Here is a 25,444-nt window from a genome sequence, read left to right as displayed (position 1 = left end):
ACACCGAGTGTTATTAGTAAATTCATGACTAATCCTAGCAAAGAACATTGAAAATTTGTTCAGTGAAATTTTAGATATCTGTGTGGTACTTTTAATGTTTGTTTGCAATTTAGAAAATCTGGAGATTGACTTATTGGTTATGTTGACTCAGATTATGCTAGTGATTTAGACAAAAGGAGATCTCTCACATGTTATATTTTTACTATTGATGGTTGTGCTGTTAATTGGAAAGTATGTTTGCAGGCTACTGTTACTTTTATCAACTACTAAAGCTGAATATATAGATATTTCTGAAGCATGCAAAGAAGTTGTTTGGCTGAGAGGTTTGTACATTGTGCTTTGTGGAGATAACTCTTGCGTTAATATTTTCTGTGATAGTCAGAGTGATATTTACCTTATAAAAGATCAGATGTTTCATGAAAGAATAAATCACATTAATGTGAGATATCAATATATTCAAGATATTATTGCACAAGATGATATTAAAATATCCAAGATAAGCACTCATGATAATCTTATTGATATGATGATAAAGCCAGTTCCTGCGACTAAATTTGAGTTATGCTCAAGTTTAGTTGTTGTTACAATTTAAGTTCTAAATATTTTTGGTATTAGTGATATTTATTATTGAAGGTGTTTCATTGATGATTGTTTATTTGCTACAACATAGAATTCGTCTTAAGGTGAAGTTTATTGATTATAATTTGAATTTTTGTTAGGCTCTACAAGAGACGCTTTCGGCTTATATTTCGGAACAGTTCATATTAGACTCGAGTCGTATGAGTTCACTCCTATAAATATATCTTGTAAGCTGCAAGGAGAGTTGATGCGACCATTGTAATCCTCTGCATTGTACAAATCTCTGTTACAGTGAAGATCGTCGATTAATGCTGTTATTTTTTCCCCGCAAGGATTTTTCAGGTAAAAATCGTCTCATGTTTGACGTGCTTGATTTCTAACAGCTAACGGTAGCAGTGAAGATCTTGTCTGGTCAGGAAGAACATATGTCCGACATCAAGTTCTTGATGATCAAAACTCCCCCAGTTTAACAAATGTATATGGCCATTTGCACAGTTTTTTTTCCTTGTCTCCGTTGATCCAAAGGAATTTGAACTCGTCCACCGTTTATTGATGGAGGTTACTGAGCCAAGGTTCCTGTGCCCAATCTGCTGCTAGTTGCCATACTTCCTTGGACAACGGGCAATTCAGCGCCAAATGCATGCCGGACTCCTCAGTTATCCCGCATAATCTGCAGATCGGCTCAACATCACATCCTCTCAGGGTTACCTTGTCCTCAGTGATAGTTTTATGCTGTAGAAGGAGCCATGTATGAAATTTGCGTTTCTTTTCTGCTTTGGCCTTCCAAACTGAAGTCCAATTCAGACTGTGGCATAGCACATTTTGAACTGAGCTTCATAAGAGGACTTTGCCGAGTAAATCCCTGTAGCTGAGAACTGTCGTTGGATTTCAACAGGCTGTTCAGTAAGCTACAATTTTTGCCGAATGCGTCATTCCATATGAAACAAAATCTCTGACGACTTCTCTTTCTTTGAGGATGGGCGTCCGATTACTTTTGCTGGGGTTGGAGAGTCGAGCTTGTCGTTCTTCCTGTTGGCGAGCGAAGCTGAGTAGCATATGGGGAAGCGAGGATGTTGCAGGGAACAAATCGTCTTTGTTGCAGTGGGATTTTCTCCTTTCGCGATGGATCCAACAGCGGCGAGTTGTTGGTCATATGGAATTGGATAACAACAGGGCATCCGACGCTTAATTAGCATCCGAATTAGATGTCCGGGCGCCAGCAGGGTCCACTAACGAAGCATTGAGGCATGAGATCTGGCGTTCAGCAGAGACACAACGATTATGGACACAATCATGTTCCGAATAAACAAAGATACAATATTCGAAAATGACTCCCATGCACGTGTAATGACCAAGAGAAGCCAACTATGCATGGATGGAGTATGTATGCATATGTACCTGTTGGGGCATAAAGCAGGAAGCACACAGCCACAGGAAGCAGCATCTCCATCAGATCATGTCTTCTTCTTTGGATAGAGGAGCAAGGAGACCAAGGTCTGTATGCAGCCTATGCAAGGCAAAGCTCAAACTTATATAGTGGAGATCGAACGGCCAAATAAATAAATACATGCACAACATATCAATTTTCCCCATATGCAAATATTGTGTTAATTTTCCCCATCTCCCATATATAACTCCACCGTATCCTCGAGATTTTCTAAGTAAACAATCACATGGATGTAGGATTCCTCCTATTCTAACGCAGTGCTTGCATGTTAAGGCCATCTTCAGCATATAATATAAAATTTCACTCTTTATAATACTATTACAGTATCAACTATTTTTTTATCTTCAACAACTACCTATTTTTTATCTTCTATTACCCTACTCCTCCCCTCGAACGTATTTGCGGCACCGGTTGGTACGACAGCAGCTGGCTGCATCACTATATAGGTAGAAGCGGTACTGCTGGAGTTCAAATATGGCAGCCAATCGTCAAAAAGAGTTACCTAAGCCACGCAATTTCAGGGCCTCGTATCCCCAGGATTGTCTTTTTTTTTACCCCATGAATTAAGAGATATTTTGTAATATAACACTAAATTCACGTGTCTTTCAATATTTGTCACTCTACCCTACCCATGTGATAGTGACTCACAGTGATCCCCGTAATCCGCTTGATTCTACAGCATTAATAGTATATTTGCAATTCTATGCCATTGTTACTTGCTAATTACGTCACGTTATCCTTTTTAACCACTTCGCACCAATTATTTGGATTGGAATCAATTTATTGAGTGGATTTCTCAAAATCAAATTGCAATTGAGTTGTGCCCCAACTCACAAAATAAAAGTTATCAAGTGGATCGGATTCTCAAAATTAAACTCACCATGATTTGATTGTTTAAAAAAAAGACTCCCCATGATTTTCTACACAAATCCACCAATAGTGTTTGTTCACTTCGAGGTCCCCATTTTTGTTCCGCTATACATCTATTTTTATTTTCCGCCACAAATCCTTGATGTTTTAGAACTGTGCGGTCAAATCTTTAAACTTTGGCTATCGATATCTTTTAAACGTGAGGTCGGAATATAAAAAATCATAAGCATAGATTTTTCTTAAAGAATATTTTTCTAGTGTTATACTTTTCTTAGATTTTATAATCATATCAAAATAAAATTGGTGGTCTGAAAAAACAAGTAGAGAAGTGACTTGGTTTGCATTGTGATGAGATATTGACATCAGTTGATGTGTCTTAATCTTGGTTAGCATATGTTTGTGGATATTTGTTCTTATTTACGTCTAACTCGAGTTGGCGGTGTTTAGAATTGGTGAATTCTTTTCTGTACATAGAAAAGTTACACACAACAGAAGTTCCGGTGTGTACAGTGTATACTCGCCGAATTATTTTTTGCAAAGAGCAATTTTTCAAGCGAAATTGGAAGATAAATGCACCGGAAGGTCCGGTGAATATGGTGGCTACACCGGAGGGTATCACCGGAGCATTTTCAGTGCTAAAGCAGAAATGAAAGCAAACACCGAATGATCCGGTGATGAACTTTGGGAGCGCCGTAGTATTTTTTGCAAAGAGGAGATTTTTTACGCCAAATTTGATTATGTATGCTGAATAGTTCGGTGCTGAGATTGTGAACACCGAAGAATACACCAGACCTTTGTTGCATAAAGGTTGTAGAAGGGTGGTTCGGTGGATTGATACACACAAGATTATCCGGTGATGGATATGAGATCATCGAAAGCTTCCACCGGACCTTTCTTGAGAACAAAGTTTTCCTGAACATACAGTGTTACACTCACTAGATGGTCTGTTGTTCAGAAGCAGAACACACCGAAATATAACAGAACACACCGAAATATCCGGTGTTCACATTTTCTACAAGATGTGCTCTGAGTTGAAGTTTTTTATTTTGTGCTAACCTAGAGATGTTTTGGAGTGTGGAGAAATATATTTGCTTGTTTCAAGGTGTGCAGATGACGGATGCAACTTGGCGTCGACGGCGAGTGATCGGGGTTAAGCGGGTGCTTGGTATCGGACGGTCAAGGAGGGCAGGGCGGAGTCAAGAGTGATCTTAGCTGCATACATGAAGGTCAAACAAAGTATGAAACAGATGTGTGTTGCACAAGTGCAATCGAGATATGTGAAAAGCAATTTAACGAAACATATCAACCCCCAAGTTCTTTTATACTCATGAATTGCATAAAATGAATGTAATGCATACCAAAGCATATGAAAATCTTGCATATTTATTCACTAAGTCTCTTTCTGCATCTAGTTTCGAAAGATATGTTTGTGGCATTGAGATGATGAGACTTAGAGAATTGCATATTTTAGTGAAAGAATTTTTCACATAATATCGATACAATGAATTAAATCTTAGTCAAGAAGATTAAGTGCTCAGAATTAATCGTGAACATTATATAAATTATTTTGGGTGGATTGTACTCTTTTTTTTTTAGATGAGTTTTTCTGAAGTTTCTAATGATAAAGTTTTTAATGAGACAATTCGTATAACCAGGTCGCAAGCTGTATACTATTTCTCATAATTTTTCCTACTAGATTTTTAGAGAGTTTTGATGAGACATATGTATTTTACGAGAAGTGTCAAGAAGCACTATTAAGAAATCTGGAGTTTCACAACCGAATGTGAGCCCGTCTGGATCTCTTGAAGACTTCAATTTTATCTTTTAGAGGATTTTGACACTATATATAACGTACATGTAAACAAAGATGAATTAAAAAGAGTAAGTTTTTCCCTATATTGTTTTTTTATTGTTTATTGCTAGAATATCTAGACTACATTTGGTAGCATATGTTCGTCAACAATTATATTGGTAGGAAAAACAAAAACAAAAGAAAAACAGCTCTTTTTCTAGCAACGCTCCCAGGCGTGCGCTGCTAGTTACAGCAAAACAGCTGAGAGCCTACGCACCTCGGTCACCTCGGGCTCCAATCGAGCAGCACTTACATGGACTCTACAGAGGCCAAGACACAACTGGAAACAAAGGAAAAACAAGTTCCAAACATCTCTGCGTTCTTTGCGATTCTCAAGTCATCAGATCACCTACTGCTAGCCTCCTTTGCTCGACGTATATGCTTTTTACATCGATTTCCAGTAAATATAAAAACTACACGACTCTTTTCCAGCAAATACAAAAATTCGTACACCATAGGATCTGCTATATGAACACCTCATGCAAAGTGTCACCAATCATTTCATTCTTGCAATATTCCTGCGGACAACAAATACATCACCCTACAAGGACATCCATTCACACTAATTCTGACTGCTGTAAGCATCCTTGGATCTTCTCGGTTTTGTCAGATTAAAACCCTGCACAATGTCTTCAATCAATTCATCAAATATGGCACGTTCAATCTTCCTCCCGACAACATAAAGATCCTCATACAACACCTCAGCCCATGCAGATTTCCGGATCTCATATGCCACCATGCTATCTATTGTCTGCATTTCCTGCATTTGTGGGTTCCTCAGAGTCTGCACCTGAAATTTAAAACAAAACCCTGATCATAAAAATTTGACTTACTATCAAAGAATATGTTTATATTTCCAAAATCACTGACCTGCTGCCACACTTCATCTACCAGCTTCCTCCCCCGTGACACACCGGTACTGTCAATGACCCACTGGCGCAGCGAGGAACCAGTTTTCGCAGTCTCTACCAAGCTCTGCAATGCTTCATTTGCAAGATCAAAGAGCACCCTGTGATCCGTTGCATTTTCTCCAGAATTGTTGCATAGGCCGGTGTCATGATCACCACTCTTGTCACGGCAGTAGTAAATGTCCTCTATCTCCTCAAAGAAGTCACAGATCGGTCTCGCCATCGAGTCCACCCTGGCATTGGCCTTGTTGTCCAATGACCCATCGTCATATAACCCAGCGGCAATAAGCACTTCTCTTATATAGGCCTTGTCTTGGTTGCACGCTGTTTCGACAGTCATATATGATAATTCACTGCAGGGTGCCTCAAATTCCGACGGACATTTTGGACTCAGCTCTGCAAAAGAATAGGTTCCAAAGTTGTTGGTCACCAAATGCAGCATATTTATTTGGTTTTTATAGTCTTACCTGGCAAGGTGCAGTTCAAATCGCTGAAGAAATGGCGGGAACTGTGGCCAACCTCCAATGGGGACACTGGGCTAGGAGGCAGCTCGGTGAAATTAGCCTAATAGCAACCCAGAAGCCAAAAACAACAGAATTTCAGAGAATTCCATTTTATCTGGGTGAAACAGTCACAATTTCTATGACGAGATAAATAACTTTGAGCTTGACATGTACTTGCCTGTGTAACCTTGAAAAGGTTGAAAGTTTCAGGAGGTGACGGTGTCATGCCGATGGCCATCTGAGGGTGGAACTCTCCAAGAGACGGCTTCTTTGACCAATGCGTCTTCCTCCCGAACAGATTCCTTCTCAAGCTGAAGCTGTGCCTCAGGCTTGATACGGTCCCTCTGAAGCTGAAACTACTACTGTTCTTGCTCGTCACTGCAGCACTTTCAGAAGCTACATCTGAAACCTCATGCTTTCTACCGCCCACGTTGTCCTCCAGAAAAAGCCTACCTTGGGAGATCCCTGACTCCGGTGCAGAGAACGATCGGACAAGTATGCGCGGTGATAAAATGTTGTTCTTCATCAGACATTCACTTGTGCAACTTTGCTCATCAAAGTCAATGCCTGTCAGAGATACATCTGTCAGTGACCTGACCCTTCCTCTACTTCTGACCGGAAACAAGTTCGTCGATTCCTTCCCGTCTTTCTTTGGTGACACAGTTTCAGTCCTTGAGGTTACACTCTCCGGCCTGTTAGCTAGGATGTTCCTCGTGTCGATCGTGTCGTGCTCCGGAGATGCATGTTTTGTACCTTCAGTAACATCATTGCGTTTGCGGTCGCCTCTGAAAGCGCGGAAGGACTCCGACCGGGACAATCTTTTGCCGAGGTCCTTGGTGACGGTCTGTTTGATGTGCTTTGCAGTGTCTCGAACGAATTGCTTTGGTTCAGTTCCCCAAGTTATTGTGCTGAGCTCACCTGTAGCATTCACTTTCAGCTCTTTCTGAAGCCTCTCCTTTACCTCTTGAAGAAACTCCTCCATATTGTCATCCCTCTTCACTTTTGACAAACGAAACAACGGTTCTCGGTCATTGACAATTATACCAGAACTAGGCTTCAGGAGCACTATCCGTGCCGGTGAGCGCAACTTTTCAGATATGCTATGGTTATGTCCATCCTTGCCTACCACCAAACCTCTGAAATTTTCAGATGTTGCGCAGTGACTTACTCTTCGTACTCTGATGACCCTCTCTTCAGACTTTGCTTCGGCTGCAACCTTTCCTGCATTCTCTGAGTCACTTTCTTGCACAACATTCTTCAGGGAACACTCACTTTTCCTGTTTCCATAACCATATCTTGCCATCTTTTCCTTGCGCAAGTTCTCCTGCGCAATTATCTGAATGCACCTACCGTCCAAATTCTTACTACTATTCCCTAACGCTGCAACAGTTCTTGCACACTCCAGTGCTTTGGATGTTTGCCATGCCTGGAAATCCTCCTTGATCTTCTCAAGCAGGTCCTCCTGTGGATGACGCTGACGCGAACGTGATCTTCCCGGTACTCTCATCTTCCTACGACAATGTCTGGAATCTCCATTCTTACTGAGGTATGACAGCAAGCTCCAATTAGCTTGCTTGAATTGACCAGATCGAGGCGAGATGACCTTGATTTCTGTAGTACTACTAGGTGGTTTCATGTCGCTGGTTTCTTCTGCTTGGATGATCACGGCACCCTTTGCTGGTGTCGGGATTGCGTCGATGCCCATAAGCCGCGCAATGACATTCGGCTGGCTGGGCATCTCCTTGTGGTCGTGGATCACCTTTTCTGCAGTGGTTTTGTCATGGGGATTGCTCCTTTTGGATGGTGTATGACTCATCTGATAGGAAAAATATGGGTAAGAACTAGCATGAGCATGCAATGCTACAAGACTGAAGAAGGACATGTACTAAAAAAATGTGTGAAGTATTCTTCTAGGAACACCTTTGAAGATATTAAGAAGTTTCAGTCTAAAGTTCAGAGATGGTTCCAATTTCGCGAATGAATAGGTATAATTCTAACAATGAATGTAGAAACTCGGAGAACATAATGTTATGATATTGTCGGATGATTATAATTCCACGAATAAGTATACCCTTAACATTGAACATTAAAACTAGGAGAACATGCGTTTTTCTTATTATTCTTTTACTAATGAACAATAGGACAGAGTAAGCCTATCTCTTGAGCACTAAAAGCAAAAGTTTTCTAGGCTGCGTTTTTATGTCAGGGTTTAGTAAGATTTCTGACATAGGAGTGATTATCTTCAGTGTTCCTGCTTTTGTTTTCTTTTTTAAGACAATTACAACCCATCTTTGCTCAATGGGTACAAAATATCCACGGCTAGTTCGTTTTTCATAGATCTACCAAGAGTGAAAAGATTCGGCAAACTCGTTGACATAAAAAAAGGGTAGACTTCCCCTCCAAACAATTCGCGCTAAAATTGAATAGCTTCAGAGTTCCTGCTGCTGCAGCAAAAGATGAGATCAATATATTGATGGCATTCTTTGCACGACGTCAAGGTACAGTAACAGCAGTAAAGTCTGATTGTCTGAATTCTCTTGTATAATCATAATCCAACAGATTTCATGACATGAAAGCGATGATAAATATGAAACAACTGAGTCAGCAACACAAGCGGGCGTCTTGCAAACGAGGAAAGAAACGGACATAAAAAATGATGATGGTGTGCTTGAATTGAGAACATTCCGTTCATATCAAAGGGTGGAAATATCAACAACAGCACGGTGGTATTTGAATTTGAAGGGGTGAAATGAGCAGAATTAATGGGGTGCATGCGGTTCAGAGAGAAGGAAAGGAAAGCAAAAGATGGGAATTTTGCAGGAAAAGGATGGAAACCTTGAGGTCCGCAAGAAGAACTCCATTGTTTGGCTGCTCCTCATAGTCCGAGACTTGTTGGCAAAGAGAAGAAGCGGGTTTGTTTGATGCAGAGGAGAGGAAAGCTAGCGTTGCGTTGCCTTGCCTGGAACCGGAAGAAGACGACGACGACGACGAGGGAGAGGACAAGTACTCCTTCCTACTCGCACGCACGAAGTGAAGTGAGGAGAGTAAAGAAAGGGGTCGTCAAGTTTGTGGCGTCCTCGTCTTGGCCAGAAAGACGTGCACACATACCATCCAAAAATTCAGCAAAAAAAAAAAAAAACATGGAGGTTTATTCCAACAGCCACCGGCGAGGATCGAACTTTCGCTTACGAAGCGAACGCACTACCACTATGCTACGCTGGCAATCGCTTTCAGGTGGATCAATCTAGACTTAAACCATGAGAAATAATACAGGAGGACAGATAGAAGTTGTATTTGTGAGGAGCATTTCCTGCTTCTAGTTCTGTTTTTGTTACTATCAAAAGCTAGAATAAATAAGGTTTAGAGAAGTAATTTTTATGAGATTTTGGAGAAAGTTAGAAGTATGTTTTTGAAAAAATGAATTAAAGCTAAGAAGCTCATTGAGAGACGTTTTTTTTAAGCTAAGTACTACTAAGTAATCATGCACGTGTGACACACGCGCAATTTTTATATATGCAAGTAAATGTACTCTGCATCTAATACATTGCATAGATGCTATATATTGAAGACAAAGAATCAAGCACTGGAAAACTTTCAATAGATTGTCAATGTAACTTTACTATCAAGGCGACAATCATATTCAATAACTTTGCTGGAATAACAATCAACACCACATATAACTTAGTTCGCGCTAAAATCATCAAAATTTCTCGGATGAAATGTGAGATAGATAATGCAAGACATGCAAGATAGGTAATACAAAACCTCACATGGATATTAACAAACAAATCACAGACCTCAAGAACTCAACATAAGAAGTGTTGTCATTACAAGTCACTGTAAGCAACTATCAAGACACTTGATAAGCCCAATCTTGAGGTACAAGCAGAGGTTCTACTACTAAGTGCCTATCACACTATCAAAAGTTGGTAATGTCCAAAACAAGAGTCCCTACTGTAGGTTTAAACTGTGTTCTACGAAAATATGTTAACCAAAAATATATGCCAGAGAGGGTGAGTGAGATCAACTCAAATGAGCTCCTAGATCAAGAAAAAGTTAAAACATGGTTCCGTTATAGAATTTATGAGGGACCTAAATTACCTATGCCTCTACCCGTCGATGAAGCCGATCACACTCAGCTTGAGAGGGACGGAAGGTCGAGATAGACCGTACGTGCATAACACATTACAGAGTTGCATTTTCAGGCAGCTAGTACATATAATCATATTAAAGAAAGCTCTTTTCTGTATTGCTTTAGTTTTACGCACGAGGCAAAGAAAGCAGCATTTGTAATTGTACCACTACCGATGGACACTTATACTAATGATGTTGCCAAAACAACATAATATGCACCCAAAATGTTGTAATCAATCATGTAACTTCTCTTGATTCACTATTATTTTCACATACACAAAACAAACCGTGGAATGGAACAGAACAGTAGTACCTTTGAGCTTCTCGAAGACCCATTTTGCCTTCTCCTCCATAGTGCTCGAGAAACACTGCAATAAAATTAAGATTGTCAGTTTGATTTCTCAACGCTGAATCAAACGAACTGCATCTAGAGTGTGGAGTCATAGTGGAAATTGAGAGCTTTGAAACGATATGCATGGCAAAGAGGGCTAGCATAGTTAAATCAAAAAATGCACTTTTCCTTTATCACTCCACTTGGAAAATTTGTAAAATAGGCTGAAATTAGTTAATCAAAGCAACAGAGTTTTGTTGCTCCGAGTAAAAAGGCATGGGAACGAATCTAATCCAGCCTCAAAATGGGGGAGATGTTAAAGAAAAACTCTAAGAACTACAAATAGAGCCCTCGATACTAAGAACAATCGAAATAGCTCACATTATCACAATCAAAGTACTATTTCCCTACCCCCCAACTTCCTAACAGAAAGATAAAAGGCAATGTATCCAACGCAATGGACTCGAGCAACCGATTAAATAGAAAGGCGAGATTGAAAAGAGAAATGGCAGTACTCACGGAGATGTCGTCGCCAATGGTGGAGAGCTCCTGCTTGGCCTTGCAGGAGATGGTGAAGTTGCCAAGCTCACGGAGATGTCGTCGCCCTCATATCGAATTGATGCACCTCTCGACTCCACGCAAATCAGACTGGCAGGCGCGATCCAACCCCCGAACCCATTACCCGCAACGGAAATACCTAGCGCACCGTACAACCATCCGATCGAGACAACGAATCAAGGAGACATGGATAGATAGTGGGGGGGGGGGGTTACTGCTTTCTCGCGAGCGCCAAGCTCGACGTGGTAGCCGTGGCTAGGCTGGAGTTGAGGGTGCTACTGCGGCGGCGAGCAGAGATGGGAGGGGAACGCGGGATGGGCCATGGCAGAGATGGAGTGGGGAAGGGGCAATGGGAGGACAAGGGCAATGATGGGGAGGGAGGTGGGAAGGGGCAATAGGGTTAAGCTCGCGTAGCCTCGCCGGCGCGACGGCAGATGTGGAGGTGGTGGGGTCGGCGAAGCTCATGGCCCAGCTGCGATAGTCCACACGTTGACGCTTGCGTAGGGCTGGAGATGGGAAGGGGAGGTGGTGGAGGGGAGAAAGACGGTGATCTGGTGGTCGTGGGCAGAGGTGGAGGCATGGGAGAAGAGGGGGTGTGGGACGGGGTTGGATGCCTACGGGGCGGACGTGGAGGCATCGTTGGCGATCTCGCCCTCCTCCATGCCATCCTCCTCCGGCCCATGGCCTCAGGAGCCCGCGGACGCTAGCCTCATCTCGGTCTCCTTAGCCATGGCGGTGGCGCGAAGCAGGGACAATCGCGTTTAGGCGGGCGGGTAGAAACGGGGCTGATGCGATTAGTGGCGTGAAGGAGGGCCAAACGCAGGCTTTTCGCGTGAAAGCACGCCGCATCCGCGTGTGGATGGGCATGGACGGGTGAGGTCACCGCTCATGCATGCTGTTAGATGAAAATTGGGCAACGGATCTAATATTCTAGCTTGATCCGATGTATATAAATATACGGTTTCATCTTAACCTAGGAATAAAGCTCGATTTAAACTTCACTCCGTAACTTGGCTCGGTCTACATCCTTTCATACAAACGGATCTATTTGTCAGTGTTATAAAATCATCTTTGTATGGATAACCAATCACAATCTAACTCTTGTATTCAATTATCCAAATATAAACTTAGTGTAGTCTATTCAAACAGATACAACTAACAAAAACTCTTATTTTTAACAAATATATGATCCCACTCAGCATATTTTTCCTCAACTTATTTATACAATATAACTTACAAAATTTTATTCGGAGAACCAAACACACCGCTACCCCTACAAAATTTTATTAGGGGAACCAAACACATCCTAAAGATTATAACTGACGGGCATGGTTTGCACAAGTGAATACTTACTGACACTGGCTATATATTAATTTGTAGGGGTCTCTAAATTCGAAATAATTAACGGAATCGGTTGAACAATGCACCACGAGAAGGCCAAGGACGACAAAACCTTTGATCTCTCTGTCTCCTTTTTCCCCTTGCAGGCCAGGCCTCCTCACTCCTCTCCTCGCGTCCAGGTGAGCCGCCGCCGCCTCCTCTACGATCTCCAATAAGTCCAATTCGTCGCCGTTTCGCCCGATTTGAAGCAGCTTTCGATTCTCCTCGGATCTGAACCGGTTCTGTTGCTGTTTCCGTAGGGAGCCGACAAGGCCGACGCCAAGTAAGAATCGCGCCTTTCCTGTGTTGTTTCTGTTTGTTCTTGCGTCAGATCTGTTTACCCGCTGCGCTAAAGATTCGATTTTGACCTTGTTTTTTTTTTCTTTCTTTCGCCGTTGTTGTAAGTTGGCTGTGAAGAGCCAAGCCTGTAGGGAATTGAATGCCAAGGTCATGTCCTCTTACTATTTTGTATCCTAATGTCGTGTCATCAGGCTATGGATTTACCAGGTCCAAGATGGAAGAAGGGCAAGGATGGCAAGGACTTTGCAGCTCTTGCAGTAGCCAATCCCATGTCGAGTATTTCTGCTGAGCTCCATGCTTCACTGAAAGACTTGGAACCTGTGGCGATTTTATCGAGCGAGGGCGGGAACGCCATTCTTGGAGTCACACCGGAGCAAGCCACACTTCTGAACCGTGCCGCCTTTGGCCTTGCTGTGGAGATTGCAGGAGAAGAGGGAGAATGGTTCCAGCTGGGCCCCGAGGAGGTGTTCTTCCTTTGCCATGCTCTGAAGTGCATCACAGTTGAATCAGAGAACAAGAAGCACATGTGTGAAAGGGAGTTGTGGGATCACTTGAGCTCCACGTCAGAGTCATTTCCCGAGATGTACAAGGCGTATGAGCACCTTAGATTGAAGAATTGGGTGGTACGGTCTGGATTGCAGTACGGTGCAGATTTTGTAGCTTACCGTCATCATCCGGCACTTGTTCACTCCGAGTTTGCAGTGATTGTAGTTCCAGAAGGCAAAGAGTTTGGTGGCCGTTTGAAGGTGTGGTCTGATCTACTCTGCGCACTTCGGGCTTCTGGCAGTGTGGCCAAGACATTACTTGTTCTGACCATCAGCCGCAGGAGCTGTGAGCTGGGCTTCCCAGATTGTTTAGAACAGCTGATTGCTCATGAGAGAACGATCACAAGATGGATACCCCAGCAGTGCCGCGAGCAACGACAGAAACCGTCCAGAGAAGAAGCCAGTAGGGAAGAACAAGAACACATAAGAGAGAGCGTGGTATTCAACTACTGGGGTGTAATACTAGGCTTCACTATTCTTTCTAGCTTACTTGTATACAAGCTGAAGTTTTGACTGAAATGCTTAGCGTCTTTGTACACTCATGTGAATTTTCTAGGCTTCACTATTATTTCTAGCTTACTTGAATGTGAATTTTCCATTTTCTTGCTAATCCTTTTGTATGTCTTGAAGACAGCTCTGGACTCTGGACTGATATTTTCAGTACTCTGGAATCTGGACGACCAACATCACTTAAGCATATTGAAGAAAAGAGGCACACTGGAAGCATTTCCTATATACACATGTGCAGAGTTTTTTTTTCTCATGCAGTTGAAGGATTCTAGAGTTTCAGTACCTTTAATGTGCATTAGTATCTTACAGTTCAGTAATGCAGAGATTGACCTGTTGTAAAAAAATCGAGCATACAATAGCTTGCTCCGATTTCTGGAGTAAACACGACCATGAAAATTGTTCTGACATGAAGTCTCTAAATATATATATTTCGTACATATAATCAACAATATGTTTGACATTTCTTCTTCTAAGTGGCAAATCTGCTTACAGTGAATCACAACAATAGCTTCTTCTTTCTATTTATTGGGGGCATCTAGCTTTTTCACGTGCAGTGCCTTCTCTATCTGGTAATGCACTGTGTGATCCTTCCATATACCATTCTCGAGATACTTCTCGTACATGCTAGCTTCACCATCATAGTTCACTGATAAAACGGCTGTGCTCCGTGTCCCGTAGAGCCCCTTCACCAATACAGAATTTTGTGAAAGAATTTAGTAAGTTCATTGCTGAAGTATTAGTATGTGCCGGTGTAAACAGATATTGATTGAGAGGAGAGGCTAACAAATATAGTTTTTCTGGTAACTGAGCTCTCAATGCACTTCTAATAACAACTGGAATCATATATGTCAAAGATGTTTTGCTCACTTGGTCAGTTTGCACCTCGATGAAGATGGAGCTCAGATCATGCTCCCAATTGGGATCACAACCGGTGTTTGGCAGTCTATCCTTGTCAGCCTTTGTGGTGTCAGTCATTAGCCTCTCAACTACATCTTTTGCTTCGACCTCATCGTCACCATGCTTCCTAACAAGTTCCCTCAAGTTCTTACCAAGGCGAATTGCCTACAAGTGCATACACAAAAATGAAAAAAAATCGCCCCTTTTTCTCCATGAATAAGGGTCTAATTCGTGGTAGGGTGAATGGTCCCTAAGAGACAGAACAGAACAGAGTAGCTTGCAATAATGCATTATCATCTTACCTTACTCCTTGCACATGCTGTGCTATCAATCGAGGTAAATGCAATGCTGCTTATAACTAGGGAAGTACTTTAGACGGTTCAGCTGAATGTTTGCTCTGTGATCTTGAGTTTTTCTTCTTTTCCTTGTGGTATATCCTAGCTTTTCTAGTTTTTTGTCGTGGACATTCATCATTTCTAGTTTTTCTTTTCCTTGGGATATATCCTACATGCTATATCGAATAAGAGCATATCTGTGCATTTCTACAAGTTGTGAATTGGGCATGAAATTGATCGCTTACCTTGTGCCAAGGGCTGTCTAGCCTTGCATTGGACAGCACATGGAGTCCTGGTGCGACGAGTTGAATCGTCGCAGGCTGCCCCTTAGGCCGGTTCGACACGTAGACCATGGCATCTGTGGATAGATCAGCTAGAATCAGGTTGAAGCCATTGTATTCATCAGCTTCTTTTGCCACTCCCGTTGCAACTTCAAGTGGACTCTTGTTGCTCTGCACGGTACAGATTCTGTGGATTATGCTTGGTCTTGAGGTACAATGTCACACTAATTATAAAATACATGCTCTAGATTAGCGGTGAAATGTTCTCAAAGGAAGTTTTGGTTTCTATATAGACATAGATGTTCCTATGTCTATACCAATCACTTTCAGAACAAAGGAATAGTCAGATAGCGACCGAATCGGCTGCCAAGGAATGGTTGAGACAAGAAAATGAAAGTATAGTGGAAAACACCAACTTCGACTTGGGTTGTACAAGAAACCGTATAACATATATTACCTCAAGCATCAGATAGAAACAGATGAGCTTGAATGATGTGGATCAAGCTTTTGCTATGTTTCGCTATATACCTGCAGGAACCTGAGGGGCAGGTCTCCCCTAGTTCGTGCCCCGGGCATGGCATCTGGCTCAAGCACGTTGGTCAGGAAGGCAAGCCTGCCATCCTTGGTGCACCCCATCCATGTTCCTCCACCAAGCACATCCCTGCCCCCAAGGATCTTCTTTGAGCCTTCTCCCCACCATCCCACTGCTCTTGTAGGCCTGCGTTAGTTCATCAAGGACAACAGATGAACTTGTTGTTGTGCACTGGGTAACCTTTCTATAGGTTTCTCTAACAGGATTTTGCTCTTGAGAACTGACATGAGTTCATGGAAATGCCAGGATATGAACGTTTGCATCACATGTGACTTGTGGTTCATGGAAATTCATGTAACCCGGGAGGGAAAAAAGCTACTCGATCTTCAAAACAGAACCTCACACAGCAGAGCTATTACTTCCAGATCAATAAAACCAAATAAAATCATGTACCTGCTGTGGAACTCATCTCTGTTGAGCAGCAGGAGAAGTTGGTGCGCAGGGTGAGCCTGCCAAATCCATGCAGCTATACACATGGCTTCAGGTGTTTTCTACTCCTTGTTTGGTTGGGGTTGTAAACAGCTCCCTTGTTTCGCAGCTATCTTGCGTGTTTAGCTGATAATTCTCCTCGCGCATGCCTTTGTATTTGTAGGGAGAAGGTTGGAAGGAGAGCGAGAGCACAAGGAGCCCACAGAGTCTTGTGCATTATTACTTGCAACCAGGTGCGCTGCAGTCTGTCATTCTTCTGTCAGAGTTCCATCCTGTTCACTGTTCAGTTACCAGGTTATTACTCGACTTTGCATCTGAGACTCTGAGTTGCTGAGGGCCCCCCTTTCCTTACCACTGACGTCTTCTATATCTGGCGAAATATTTAGTACCTCACATCCGAATAGCTTTAGTTCGGTCCATCCTTTGGGTTGAGATTTGGAGCAGACTCTCCTACTGTTAACACTGATTATATAGCTTATTGCTTGCTCAGGAATGCAAGATTTTATGCACTTCTCAAGAATTACTTACATGTGTAAAAACCAGCACCTCAATGACTGTCATGGGTAGATGAGATTCTATTTCTAGCAGCACCTGGAATCAGGCAGCAACGCTGTAAATCACTGTCACCGTTTCCTTTGTCCTGACTTTTGCAGTAGTGCTGCTTTTGCAGGCCCTGGGGAACTCATCCATATCTGAACGAAACCAAGGGCTTGGCTGGATCACACGTGTCTGTCGCACTCGAAGAACAGCATGCCTTGGCCATGGTGGTTTTCAGGCTTTCGGGTACGATGTTTTCCCTTGTTGCAATACATTTTTCTTCTTTTCTGCTCATGCTTATCCTGTCCTGCGGTAGATATGCTATCCATTTTAAATGTCACCGTTTTTTAGAGACAGTGGCAAGGTTTTCTACTAATAACATAGACGCCGTTGTTTAGAAATTTAAACAACTTGTTGGTGCTGTCATGGTGCTGAGTCAAGAGTCATACAGATCTGGCTATTGTTCAAAAACTTGCATGCAGTACATTAATTACACAATGCTATTCTTAAGAGTTGTCATGCATGGATTACATGTCATACCGACTAATATAAAGCTCTTGAGATTATTTGTTACTATCATGTTCTACTAATTAACTTCACTACCGATATCTGAAACTTACCACAAGTCAAGTCAAGTCAAGATATTTGGTTCTTTGGACCATTTTCAGGGGGACTGGTCCTGCATTTGGTAAGGACGATCAATTTGCATGGGTAAGTTGTTGGCTCGATCTCACTTATTAGGTCAATTGGCACTTGGTGGTCAAGGTACTTGTCATGCATTTCTCAGCCTTTCCATCTTTTAGATTTAGATCGGTTTAAATTACAACAATACTAACAAGTTTGAGCTCTTGTGCATTCTTTTTAACATTTAGTAGTAATAATAAGAAGGTACTCCAGAAAACAACTTACTACTTGGTTGGTATTTGTAGCGATAGATAGAGCTACGTAATACTCCATTAAGCTTGGATCTCTTTGTCAAATTAAAATATGGAAGTAGCTAGCTAAACGTTTATTGTGGGTCAGCAAAATTAGAAGGACAATAATACAAATGGTCATAGGTTGGGGGTCACCGCAACCTACCCTGTCGGCACCCAATTTTTCTTCAGTTCTGACCATGCACTCCCCAATGATATGATGCAGCACGGTACCTTGAGTGATTGGTAGAACACCATAATGTCAGGATGATCAATTCCAAGAAAGCAAGGGATTTTGCCTGTTTTAAAGAGAGGAAAATGCTGGTGAGAGCTGCTGATCCACACATCAACTTCTTTGTTGCTTCTAGAATGCTCTTCTTCTGAAGATTACATGGACTTGGGAGTCATCATTGCTCATTGTTCAAGGTATGAATTCGTAACCTGATATACTGATATATACCATGCAAATGAAAACAGTAGTCTCTTGAAAAGGAGGAGAAGTGTTGAAGGCTGCCATTTTGGAGCTAGCCAGCTACTGCAACGACTTATTCGGTCCATGACTTTGGCACGAAAATGGGCTCTGTTCTTAAGTTGGCTAGTCAGCCTTGAAGCCTAATCTCAAAAGAAGAAGATTGTTGTTTCTTGTAGTTTCCCCACTCAGGCTTGTTGTAAGGAGCACCTGCACTGAAGATCCAAAACTAGACTTTTCCTGGAAACTACGCGATGCTCATTCCACGTGACAATCACGACTGCATGATTACAAAATCGAAATACAGAATGTATGTATGAATGAATGAACAATTAGCCCTCTGTACACATTTGCTGATCTCCTCCTGCAACAAGGAAGGAATCACATCTTTTCTTCCAAGCCTAGGCCCTCCTAATCTTTCTTTGTACACCTGTGCATGTGGCTGTATGGCCGTATCTAGAATCTAGGGTCCAAGTCGCCGGCAGCCGGTTTCTTCCGGAAGCCCACACCGAACCATCTCCAGGTCATGTCCCGGAGCAGGGTGTCCTCAACCTCACAAAATTTGTGTGCCCACCCGGCCGGTTGGACCGCCTTGAGCCCTAGGCCAGGCGTCCGGTCCCTTGATGCCGGGTTTACCGGGTCGGTCCAGTCAGCCACGTAGGTGGACACACGGCGGCAGAACTTCACCTTGAACTCGTCCCAAGCTTGGTACTTGTAATGGTTTACTCGGGCTCGTCTTGACCGCTCCCACCTAAACTCGGGCCGAAGCCAAAAGTGGTGGATGGAGTTGACCAATGATGGGTCCACCGAGTCAAGCCGGACAAGCGACTTGTGACGCTCTTCGTCCCGCCTTCGACATGTGTAGCCTTGGGTTACCCCCTCCTTGGGGTCCGTGGTTTGGCCCGAGGGGCCAAAATCTGCACACCCCAGCGTTACTTGACCGACATTTGGATCAACATCCACTATGGAGCGGAGCATGGATTTGCTTGGTTTGCGTGATTTAGTCCAACCCGGGGAGAAGATGAACTCATCGACATCGACGAACGCCATCCACTGGCACGAATCTTGGTGCACGGCAGCTGCGTGGGAGAAGCCAGCCTCTTGGGTCTTGGGCCAGGGCCAGGCGTGCGTGGAGATGTCCAGCCCGGCGGAGCTGAGGTGACGCACCTGGCCCGCCAGGTCATCCTCGCTCCCGTTGTCGTAGATGAAGAACCGGTCCACGCCCACCGCCGCGTGGTAGACCGCCCACTCGCGCAGGAACTTGGCCACGTCGCGGACCATGGTGCAGGCGCACACCAGCTTCTTCTTCTCCGGCGGCGTTGACCCGCCACGTGGAGGGCTGTAGATCGCCAGCGAGGGGATGAGCTCCTCGCCCTCCACGGCCAGAGTGACGCGGAGCTCTGTGGCCGGCGTTGGCGGAGGGGGGCAACGGAAGACTTCCTGCGCCGAGGTGGCGGCCGGGAACGAGGCCACAATGGCGTCGGCTACTGCGCTGCGGAGGTAGTACACGCACCGGACGCCCGAGGCGGCGCGGTTGACGCCCTGCCTTGGGTTGACGCCCTTGGCGAACACGAGCACGTCGCCGCCGTGGAGCGCGACGGAGTCGTACACGAGGCGGCCGCTCCACCGCAGCATCTCCGGCGATCGGGCCGGGTCCTCCTCGGCCGTGTCCGCCGACGAGGAGGTGGTCGTGATCAGCCGCGGCGCGCGGAAGGGCTTGTGCCGGCGCGCCGGCCTGGGCATGGCGCAGGTGTACGCGTGGCGGCCGGAAGACGGCAGCCTCCCGAGCGCGCGTGCCGGGGACGACGCCCCGCCCGGGAACGCGCACGTAGCGTTGTTCCCGTCGTCGGGGAGGGTGGCGTCGGGGTGGAGCAGGACCATGACCTCCCAGTCCGCGAGTAGCACGGCGTCGGACTCGTGTCCGCGGCCGGCGGGCGTTGGCGTGGCGGTGGTGTCCCGGACAGCGCGGAGGGTTAAGGCCAGGCGGCGCGGCGGCACGAGCAGGGCGCACGCGGGCTTGGAGATCAGGTCGGCCGGTGTAGACGAGAAGAAAACGAGGGAGAGGGCGGCTGCGAGGAGAAGGCGGCACGCCTTGGCGCGGCGGCGGTGTGGGTGCGACTGCATGGCTGGCGCGTCGACCTCGAGAGTGGATCGATTTGGCGATTGATTGCAGTAGCAACAAGAAACTCTTCCGATCCTCCGTGTCAGTGGCGCCCGTAGATGCATGCTATATATAATCAGTATACGAGGTGCACGAGTGCACGGTTTTGAATTTGAAGCGATCGACTTTGTTTTGGTTAGGGACGGGGGTGGAATACAATAGATATCTATAGCTCTTATCTAGTTCAATTTAATTAACTAATTAAATAATTTTTTCATCCATAGTTTTGGTTGGACTCTCCTCGCTCAAATATAGCTCTGCGTGTTTGGTTTCTCTTTCTCTCTTTTTTTCCCGGTATTGCTATTATCAATTTGGGTATTTCTGCCTCCTCTATCACCTGATTTTCCCTTCCCCCCTTCTCTCATTCCGTCGAGATCCTACCAAGAGTTCTCCATCCTTGGTGAGATCTGAGCCGATCTGCTCCATCTCCGACCAGCTTCGGTGAGAGCGAGGGGTTAGGGTTTCAGGTTTTAGGGATTTCGAGGCGAGGTTTTCACCGTAGACTCGCAGGCTTAAAAGGAAGGCTAGGCTGGTAGGCTTGCCCGGTGATGGTGATAGATGCGGGGCCGAGGCAGGAGGTCTACCGATTGAGCGGTGCCGGAGTGGGGGAGTCACAGTGACAGCCGGTGAAACCGGGTTAGCGTGATGCGGTGACTGATAGTGGCCGGCGAATGCGGTGGGGAATCTCACCAGCAAGGGAGGAGAGATGGGGATGAGCAGGAGGTTGAAAAAAGCCACAGGCTATTGGAACTCCATCTAAAGCTTGAAAAATTCGAGCGATGGGAGGGACTAAAATATCCGAGTGAGCTATAGACGGTGTCTTTTTTTGTCTAAATTTAGTTTGCATAAATGTACTGCGTTATTATTGTTACTTATTATTTTGATAATGATGGAAAAAGTGTAGAGTCAGAATAGGATGATATATGGGATGATCGAAACACGGTGAACGGCGCATGCAGCAATGAAACATGCATTGCTGCTCACAAACGTTGGTGCCAACGCAACGAGGTGGGAATCTCTGCTGTTGTGTGCTGGGAGTAAAAGAATTCCTCCCCAATGAAGCAAAGTGAAAGTAACTTTTTTTCACATGACGAGCGGGAGAGTCTCATCGATCAAACGCAGACGCGGTTTTGGAAATTCAAAGTCAGCAGCCACCGCCGACGTGTTGCTCGTTTCGAAGAACCAGGCCGGGTTAGCTGCCGGCGACTGATGAGTCAGTCAATGCCGGCGACTTCTTCTTCTTCCTGTCGCACGCAATGCAGATAAGTCTGTCGAATTCGACACCAGAAATTGAACTCGCTTAGTATTGACCAAATTAATATCCAACCAAATTGAGTGCCTATTTTTAGATGAATTAGTTGAGTATTCATGCGTTGCAACGGGAATACAATATCATATGTATAAGGAGAGCACGAAAATGTTTTTTTAGTATTGCTCAAAGAATATAATATCACGAGGATACCTTGTTGGAGTTTTGGCATTAATCACAAGTTCTAATTAGATAGCAAATCATCAATTTAGCGTCGGACTGGGCCTTGTAATAGGATAGCCTGGTTCTCTCGCATAGAAAAGAGGTAGAGTCCGATCAAAGAAAGACAAGTCGAAATAGAACACTAAAACCTCTATCAACTACATCCGTTCGTCCTAAAACCCTCTCCTGTTTTTCTTCTTTTTGTGATCTCACTCTTCTCTCTACCGCTATGCTTGTTCTTGCGGCCCTGCAAGAGTCGAACAAGACGATCTTTGAGTCGGTGACCGATTTGGTAGGGTGGAAGCTTCAGATCGACATCATCATGGAAGGGATCCATAGGGAACCGAGAGAGCTACGACAACAGGTGGTTCAGATCGCTAGGAATCCCATTATTATGGCGAGACCGACCGATTTGCCACCCCTATTGGCTAAGCCACCGGTTCTGCCCGCGTCGTCTTGGCCTCTGGTGCCATAGACTAGATGGAGGGAGTGCGGCCCGGCTAGCATCAAGGCAGACAATGCACTGGGCCGAACGGCCACCGCGATGAACAAGTGAACAGGGGGATGAGAATCAGGGAAAATTCTTTCCCGATCCTACCTCTGGACAAGGGTGCATGCCATTCCCCTTCAATTTTTTGATATATGGATGCTATGGGAGAAGGGTGGTGTTGTGCTTTGTCACGTCCTAAATTCCATAATCATGTAATTAAACTTAATCATGTATCATTAACGTCATAATTAATTTTGAGATAAATTATTTTTGTGCACTAGAGTACTTCGTTTGAAATGAAATGGATAAGAGAAAGAAATTCGGGAAAAAAAGAATTAAATTCGCAGTTAAAACGGACATCTTTCTCTCTAACATGTAGGACCCACCCGACCCCACACCTCCTCCACTCCAAAGGAGCAGCCCACCTGCCCTCTCTTTCTCCTCCTCACTCTCCCTCACGTCCCCACCTGAGCTCCCTCTCCCTCTCACTCCCCTCTCAAGATTCCCTTTTTCCCTCAAATCCGCGCTCTAGAGCCGAATCAAGGTGAGCATGTGGTACCATTGTGATCACGTAAGCTATCAATCCCTCCAATTCATTTTCATTTTCTCGAAGGATTTGAGCTAGATTTGGTGTCTCTTGGTGTTTAGGGTAGAAACGTGAAGAACACCGGGTTTTTCATCTTCCGAGCCTTTCCTCCTTCAACCAATGGTCCTCAAGCTCAGCAAAACATCTTGAGTGAGTCTCCTAGGCTGCCATGGTATGGATGCGCGAATTGGTTGGTCGAAATTCAAGAATTTGGAGTTAGGGTTGAAGTTCATGAGTTCTTGATGTTTTGGTAGCAATAGTCGAGTTTTGGTTGATTTCAGCGTATGCGTGTGATCCTATGCGGTAGAGGAGGTCAAGGTGATGCTCTAGGTCCAAATCCGCATCCCAAAGGTCACCGGAATCATCGCCGGCGAGCTCACCAAGTTTCCCCGGCTGTATACAGCGGTCTGACCGCCAGCTCAGGCCGGTCAGACCGTTAGGGGCCAAAACTCTCTGTACGCGGGCGGTCTGACCGCGTTTCTGGCAGTCTGACCATGACTCTTGGCAGTCTGACCGCTGTCAATTATTTCAGCACAGTTTTCTGTTGATTGAAACTTGTAAAATTTGTAGTAAATTTTCTGTAGCTCCAAAAATTATGAAACAAATTTTGTTGGTTTCATAATAACATAATATACCCATTAAAAATATCCCTAGACATGAAATAGTTAAGTAAATTTCTTAAATTAATTAATTAGGTTAAAGCTTCATTAATTCACTGATAATTCTTCACAAGTCCAAAGTGGGTGAATCCATTTTTGCTACTTTTCTTATGACTTGTTCTAGCTAAAAAAAAAAATTCATGCATTTTAAGGCATTTTTTTGGGCATTTCATCTTGTGCATATTGTGGCATGCATATTTGCAATTCATTCATACTCATTTCATTGCACGCGTTGATCCTTTTTAGAGAGCGTCGATCCGTCGATCCCGGAGGCCGAGGGCAATCCCGACACGCCTCACCTATTTGAGCCAGTGCATCAAGGCAAACAACTAAGCATATTGATCCCTCTTGTGTAATTGGATAAGTCTAAAATTGATGAAATATGCTTATGTATGTATGCATGTTTAGTGAGTCAGTGCCGGGTACCAATGGGTAGAACCTATGCTAATTGCATTCTTCTACTTTGAATACTTGTGTATTTACATTCCTTGTAGCCTTGAGATGTTGTCAACGTCTAGGTATGAGTTCAACTTATATGCTTAGGTCATTCGGCAGAAGTCGAACGACGGCGCATCCCGTTGTTCGTGAGTATAGGACCTTCTTACGATTACGTACACTTGTTGAGGTTGAGATGGTTGTATGAGTGGTGAATATGAGACGAGGTGTGGGCGGTGCTAGGAGGTGTTTTGTCCTGCCCGGATGTTGAGTTTTCCTGGGTAGTCCGGTAGAGGAAACCGGACACCGTAGACTGCTTTGCGCCGGTTAAGCATCGATCGTCGGTGTTGTTGACTTTAGCACTTACCTTACCCAGCACATGCTGATCTAATGGTAAGGCGAGCCGAATACCTTCGCAGCTGTGGCTTTGTGGGCCTGAACATCGACGGTGTGAGCGGGCGGGCTTGTAAGTGGTACTAATTTGCTTTGGGAGTAGTTTTAGTACCGCCGCACCGAGCGATGCACGATCCACAGGGTTGGGGCTGGTTGGGAAAGGTTGTCACGAGTACCCCCTTGTGTGCACTTTAGCGGGTGACACAAGCCGTATGGTCCTCGTGTCGTGTGGGTCCAGGAGTATCCCCTTCAGGGTGTATAAACAGTTTGAACTGCCGCGCTCTCGGTCATGAGCATGCTTCTGTCCATCTGCATCGGTCGTAGAGTTTTAAGTATGGTTTGTGGTTCGGTATGTGAGAGATGGTGATGTGTGTACTTGTTACTTATTGATATACATGTTGTTTACAGTTACACTTGTTCAGCTGTTAGTTGCAGGGTAGTTTTCATATGTTTTGGTTAAGTTTCAGTCGCTCACACATATATCTAAGATGCTTAGTGCATATATTTTACTTAACCTGTGGTTCATCCTTGCTAATGATCAATGTATAATCCTTGGAGACGAGCTATATATATGTGCTCTATATGGTTTAAGTCTTGTGAGTACCTTCGTACTCATGTCTACGTTTTCAGGTACTCCTATTGCTGGTGAGGAGGCTATTTTTGGCTACTTCGTGCCTGCCGATCAGGGTGGCGGGTAAGAGTAGTGCATCCTACTCTGAAGGTGGCGTTTTTGAGACGGTGCCTAAGGGTATGTGGCGCCGTTCTCTTTTGTGGTCTCTAAGTTTAACTTTCCACTACGTAGTTCTTTTGTAGTTAGGAGTTGAGGGGTTTTTGTCTCCTCCTAGCTCGCTTTTGTTATAAATTGTTGGAATCAGTTG

At 44.4% G+C, this 25,444-nt stretch overlaps 4 protein-coding genes across 5 annotated transcripts; 1 reads left to right on the top strand and 3 right to left on the bottom strand.

The window, feature by feature from the left end:
* Nucleotides 1-5,029: 5,029 nt before the first annotated feature.
* On the bottom strand, nucleotides 5,030-9,163 carry LOC133927441 (uncharacterized). Its single transcript, XM_062373906.1, has 5 exons — nucleotides 8,995-9,163; nucleotides 6,338-7,975; nucleotides 6,124-6,220; nucleotides 5,619-6,052; nucleotides 5,030-5,538 (listed from the first exon to the last, which is right to left on the bottom strand). The coding sequence occupies exons 2-5, from the start codon at nucleotides 7,973-7,975 to the stop codon at nucleotides 5,311-5,313; spliced, it is 2,397 nt and encodes a 798-aa protein (XP_062229890.1). The 5' UTR covers nucleotides 8,995-9,163; the 3' UTR covers nucleotides 5,030-5,310.
* A 3,415-nt stretch (nucleotides 9,164-12,578) lies between these two features.
* Nucleotides 12,579-14,366, top strand: LOC133927439 (probable tRNA-splicing endonuclease subunit Sen2). 2 transcript variants are annotated; one of them, XM_062373904.1, is made up of 3 exons: nucleotides 12,579-12,702; nucleotides 12,823-12,845; nucleotides 13,054-14,366. In XM_062373904.1, the coding sequence occupies exon 3, from the start codon at nucleotides 13,057-13,059 to the stop codon at nucleotides 13,918-13,920; it is 864 nt and encodes a 287-aa protein (XP_062229888.1). In that variant the 5' UTR covers nucleotides 12,579-12,702; nucleotides 12,823-12,845; nucleotides 13,054-13,056; the 3' UTR covers nucleotides 13,921-14,366. The 2 variants fall into 2 exon arrangements, with proteins under 2 accessions (XP_062229888.1, XP_062229887.1); XM_062373903.1 differs by having other exon boundaries at nucleotides 12,579-12,845.
* LOC133927440 (uncharacterized) lies at nucleotides 14,227-16,612 on the bottom strand. The gene is made up of 5 exons (XM_062373905.1): nucleotides 16,416-16,612; nucleotides 15,959-16,148; nucleotides 15,395-15,601; nucleotides 14,785-14,979; nucleotides 14,227-14,600 (listed from the first exon to the last, which is right to left on the bottom strand). Exons 1-5 carry the CDS (start codon nucleotides 16,496-16,498, stop codon nucleotides 14,436-14,438), a joined length of 840 nt encoding a protein of 279 aa, XP_062229889.1. The 5' UTR covers nucleotides 16,499-16,612; the 3' UTR covers nucleotides 14,227-14,435.
* Nucleotides 16,613-18,483: 1,871 nt separating this feature from the next.
* LOC133927438 (glycosyltransferase family 92 protein Os08g0121900) lies at nucleotides 18,484-20,695 on the bottom strand. Its single transcript, XM_062373902.1, has one exon. It carries the CDS (start codon nucleotides 20,595-20,597, stop codon nucleotides 18,828-18,830), a length of 1,770 nt encoding a protein of 589 aa, XP_062229886.1. The 5' UTR covers nucleotides 20,598-20,695; the 3' UTR covers nucleotides 18,484-18,827.
* Nucleotides 20,696-25,444: the final 4,749 nt, after the last annotated feature.

This window comes from Phragmites australis, chromosome 8, assembly GCF_958298935.1.
Source record: "Phragmites australis chromosome 8, lpPhrAust1.1, whole genome shotgun sequence".
Classification (NCBI taxonomy): Eukaryota; Viridiplantae; Streptophyta; class Magnoliopsida; order Poales; family Poaceae; genus Phragmites; species Phragmites australis.
Note: the sequence above shows the minus strand (reverse complement) of the source record. Positions and strands in the feature narration are given on the sequence as shown.

Excerpts from the sequence above, each read along its gene's own strand:
- LOC133927439 (XM_062373904.1), top strand. The coding sequence starts at position 13,057 with ATGGATTTACCAGGTCCAAGATGGAAGAAGGGCAAGGATGGCAAGGAC.
- LOC133927440 (XM_062373905.1), bottom strand. The coding sequence starts at position 16,498 with ATGTGTATAGCTGCATGGATTTGGCAGGCTCACCCTGCGCACCAACTT. Across the intron at positions 16,149-16,415 it reads AGAGATGAGTTCCACAGCAG|GCCTACAAGAGCAGTGGGAT; the intron begins GTACATGATTTT and ends GAACTAACGCAG. Across the intron at positions 15,602-15,958 it reads TGCCCCTCAGGTTCCTGCAG|AGCAACAAGAGTCCACTTGA; the intron begins GTATATAGCGAA and ends TGTACCGTGCAG.
- LOC133927441 (XM_062373906.1), bottom strand. The coding sequence starts at position 7,975 with ATGAGTCATACACCATCCAAAAGGAGCAATCCCCATGACAAAACCACT. Across the intron at positions 6,053-6,123 it reads TTTGAACTGCACCTTGCCAG|AGCTGAGTCCAAAATGTCCG; the intron begins GTAAGACTATAA and ends ATTCTTTTGCAG. Across the intron at positions 5,539-5,618 it reads TAGATGAAGTGTGGCAGCAG|GTGCAGACTCTGAGGAACCC; the intron begins GTCAGTGATTTT and ends TTTAAATTTCAG.
- LOC133927438 (XM_062373902.1), bottom strand. The coding sequence starts at position 20,597 with ATGCATCTACGGGCGCCACTGACACGGAGGATCGGAAGAGTTTCTTGT.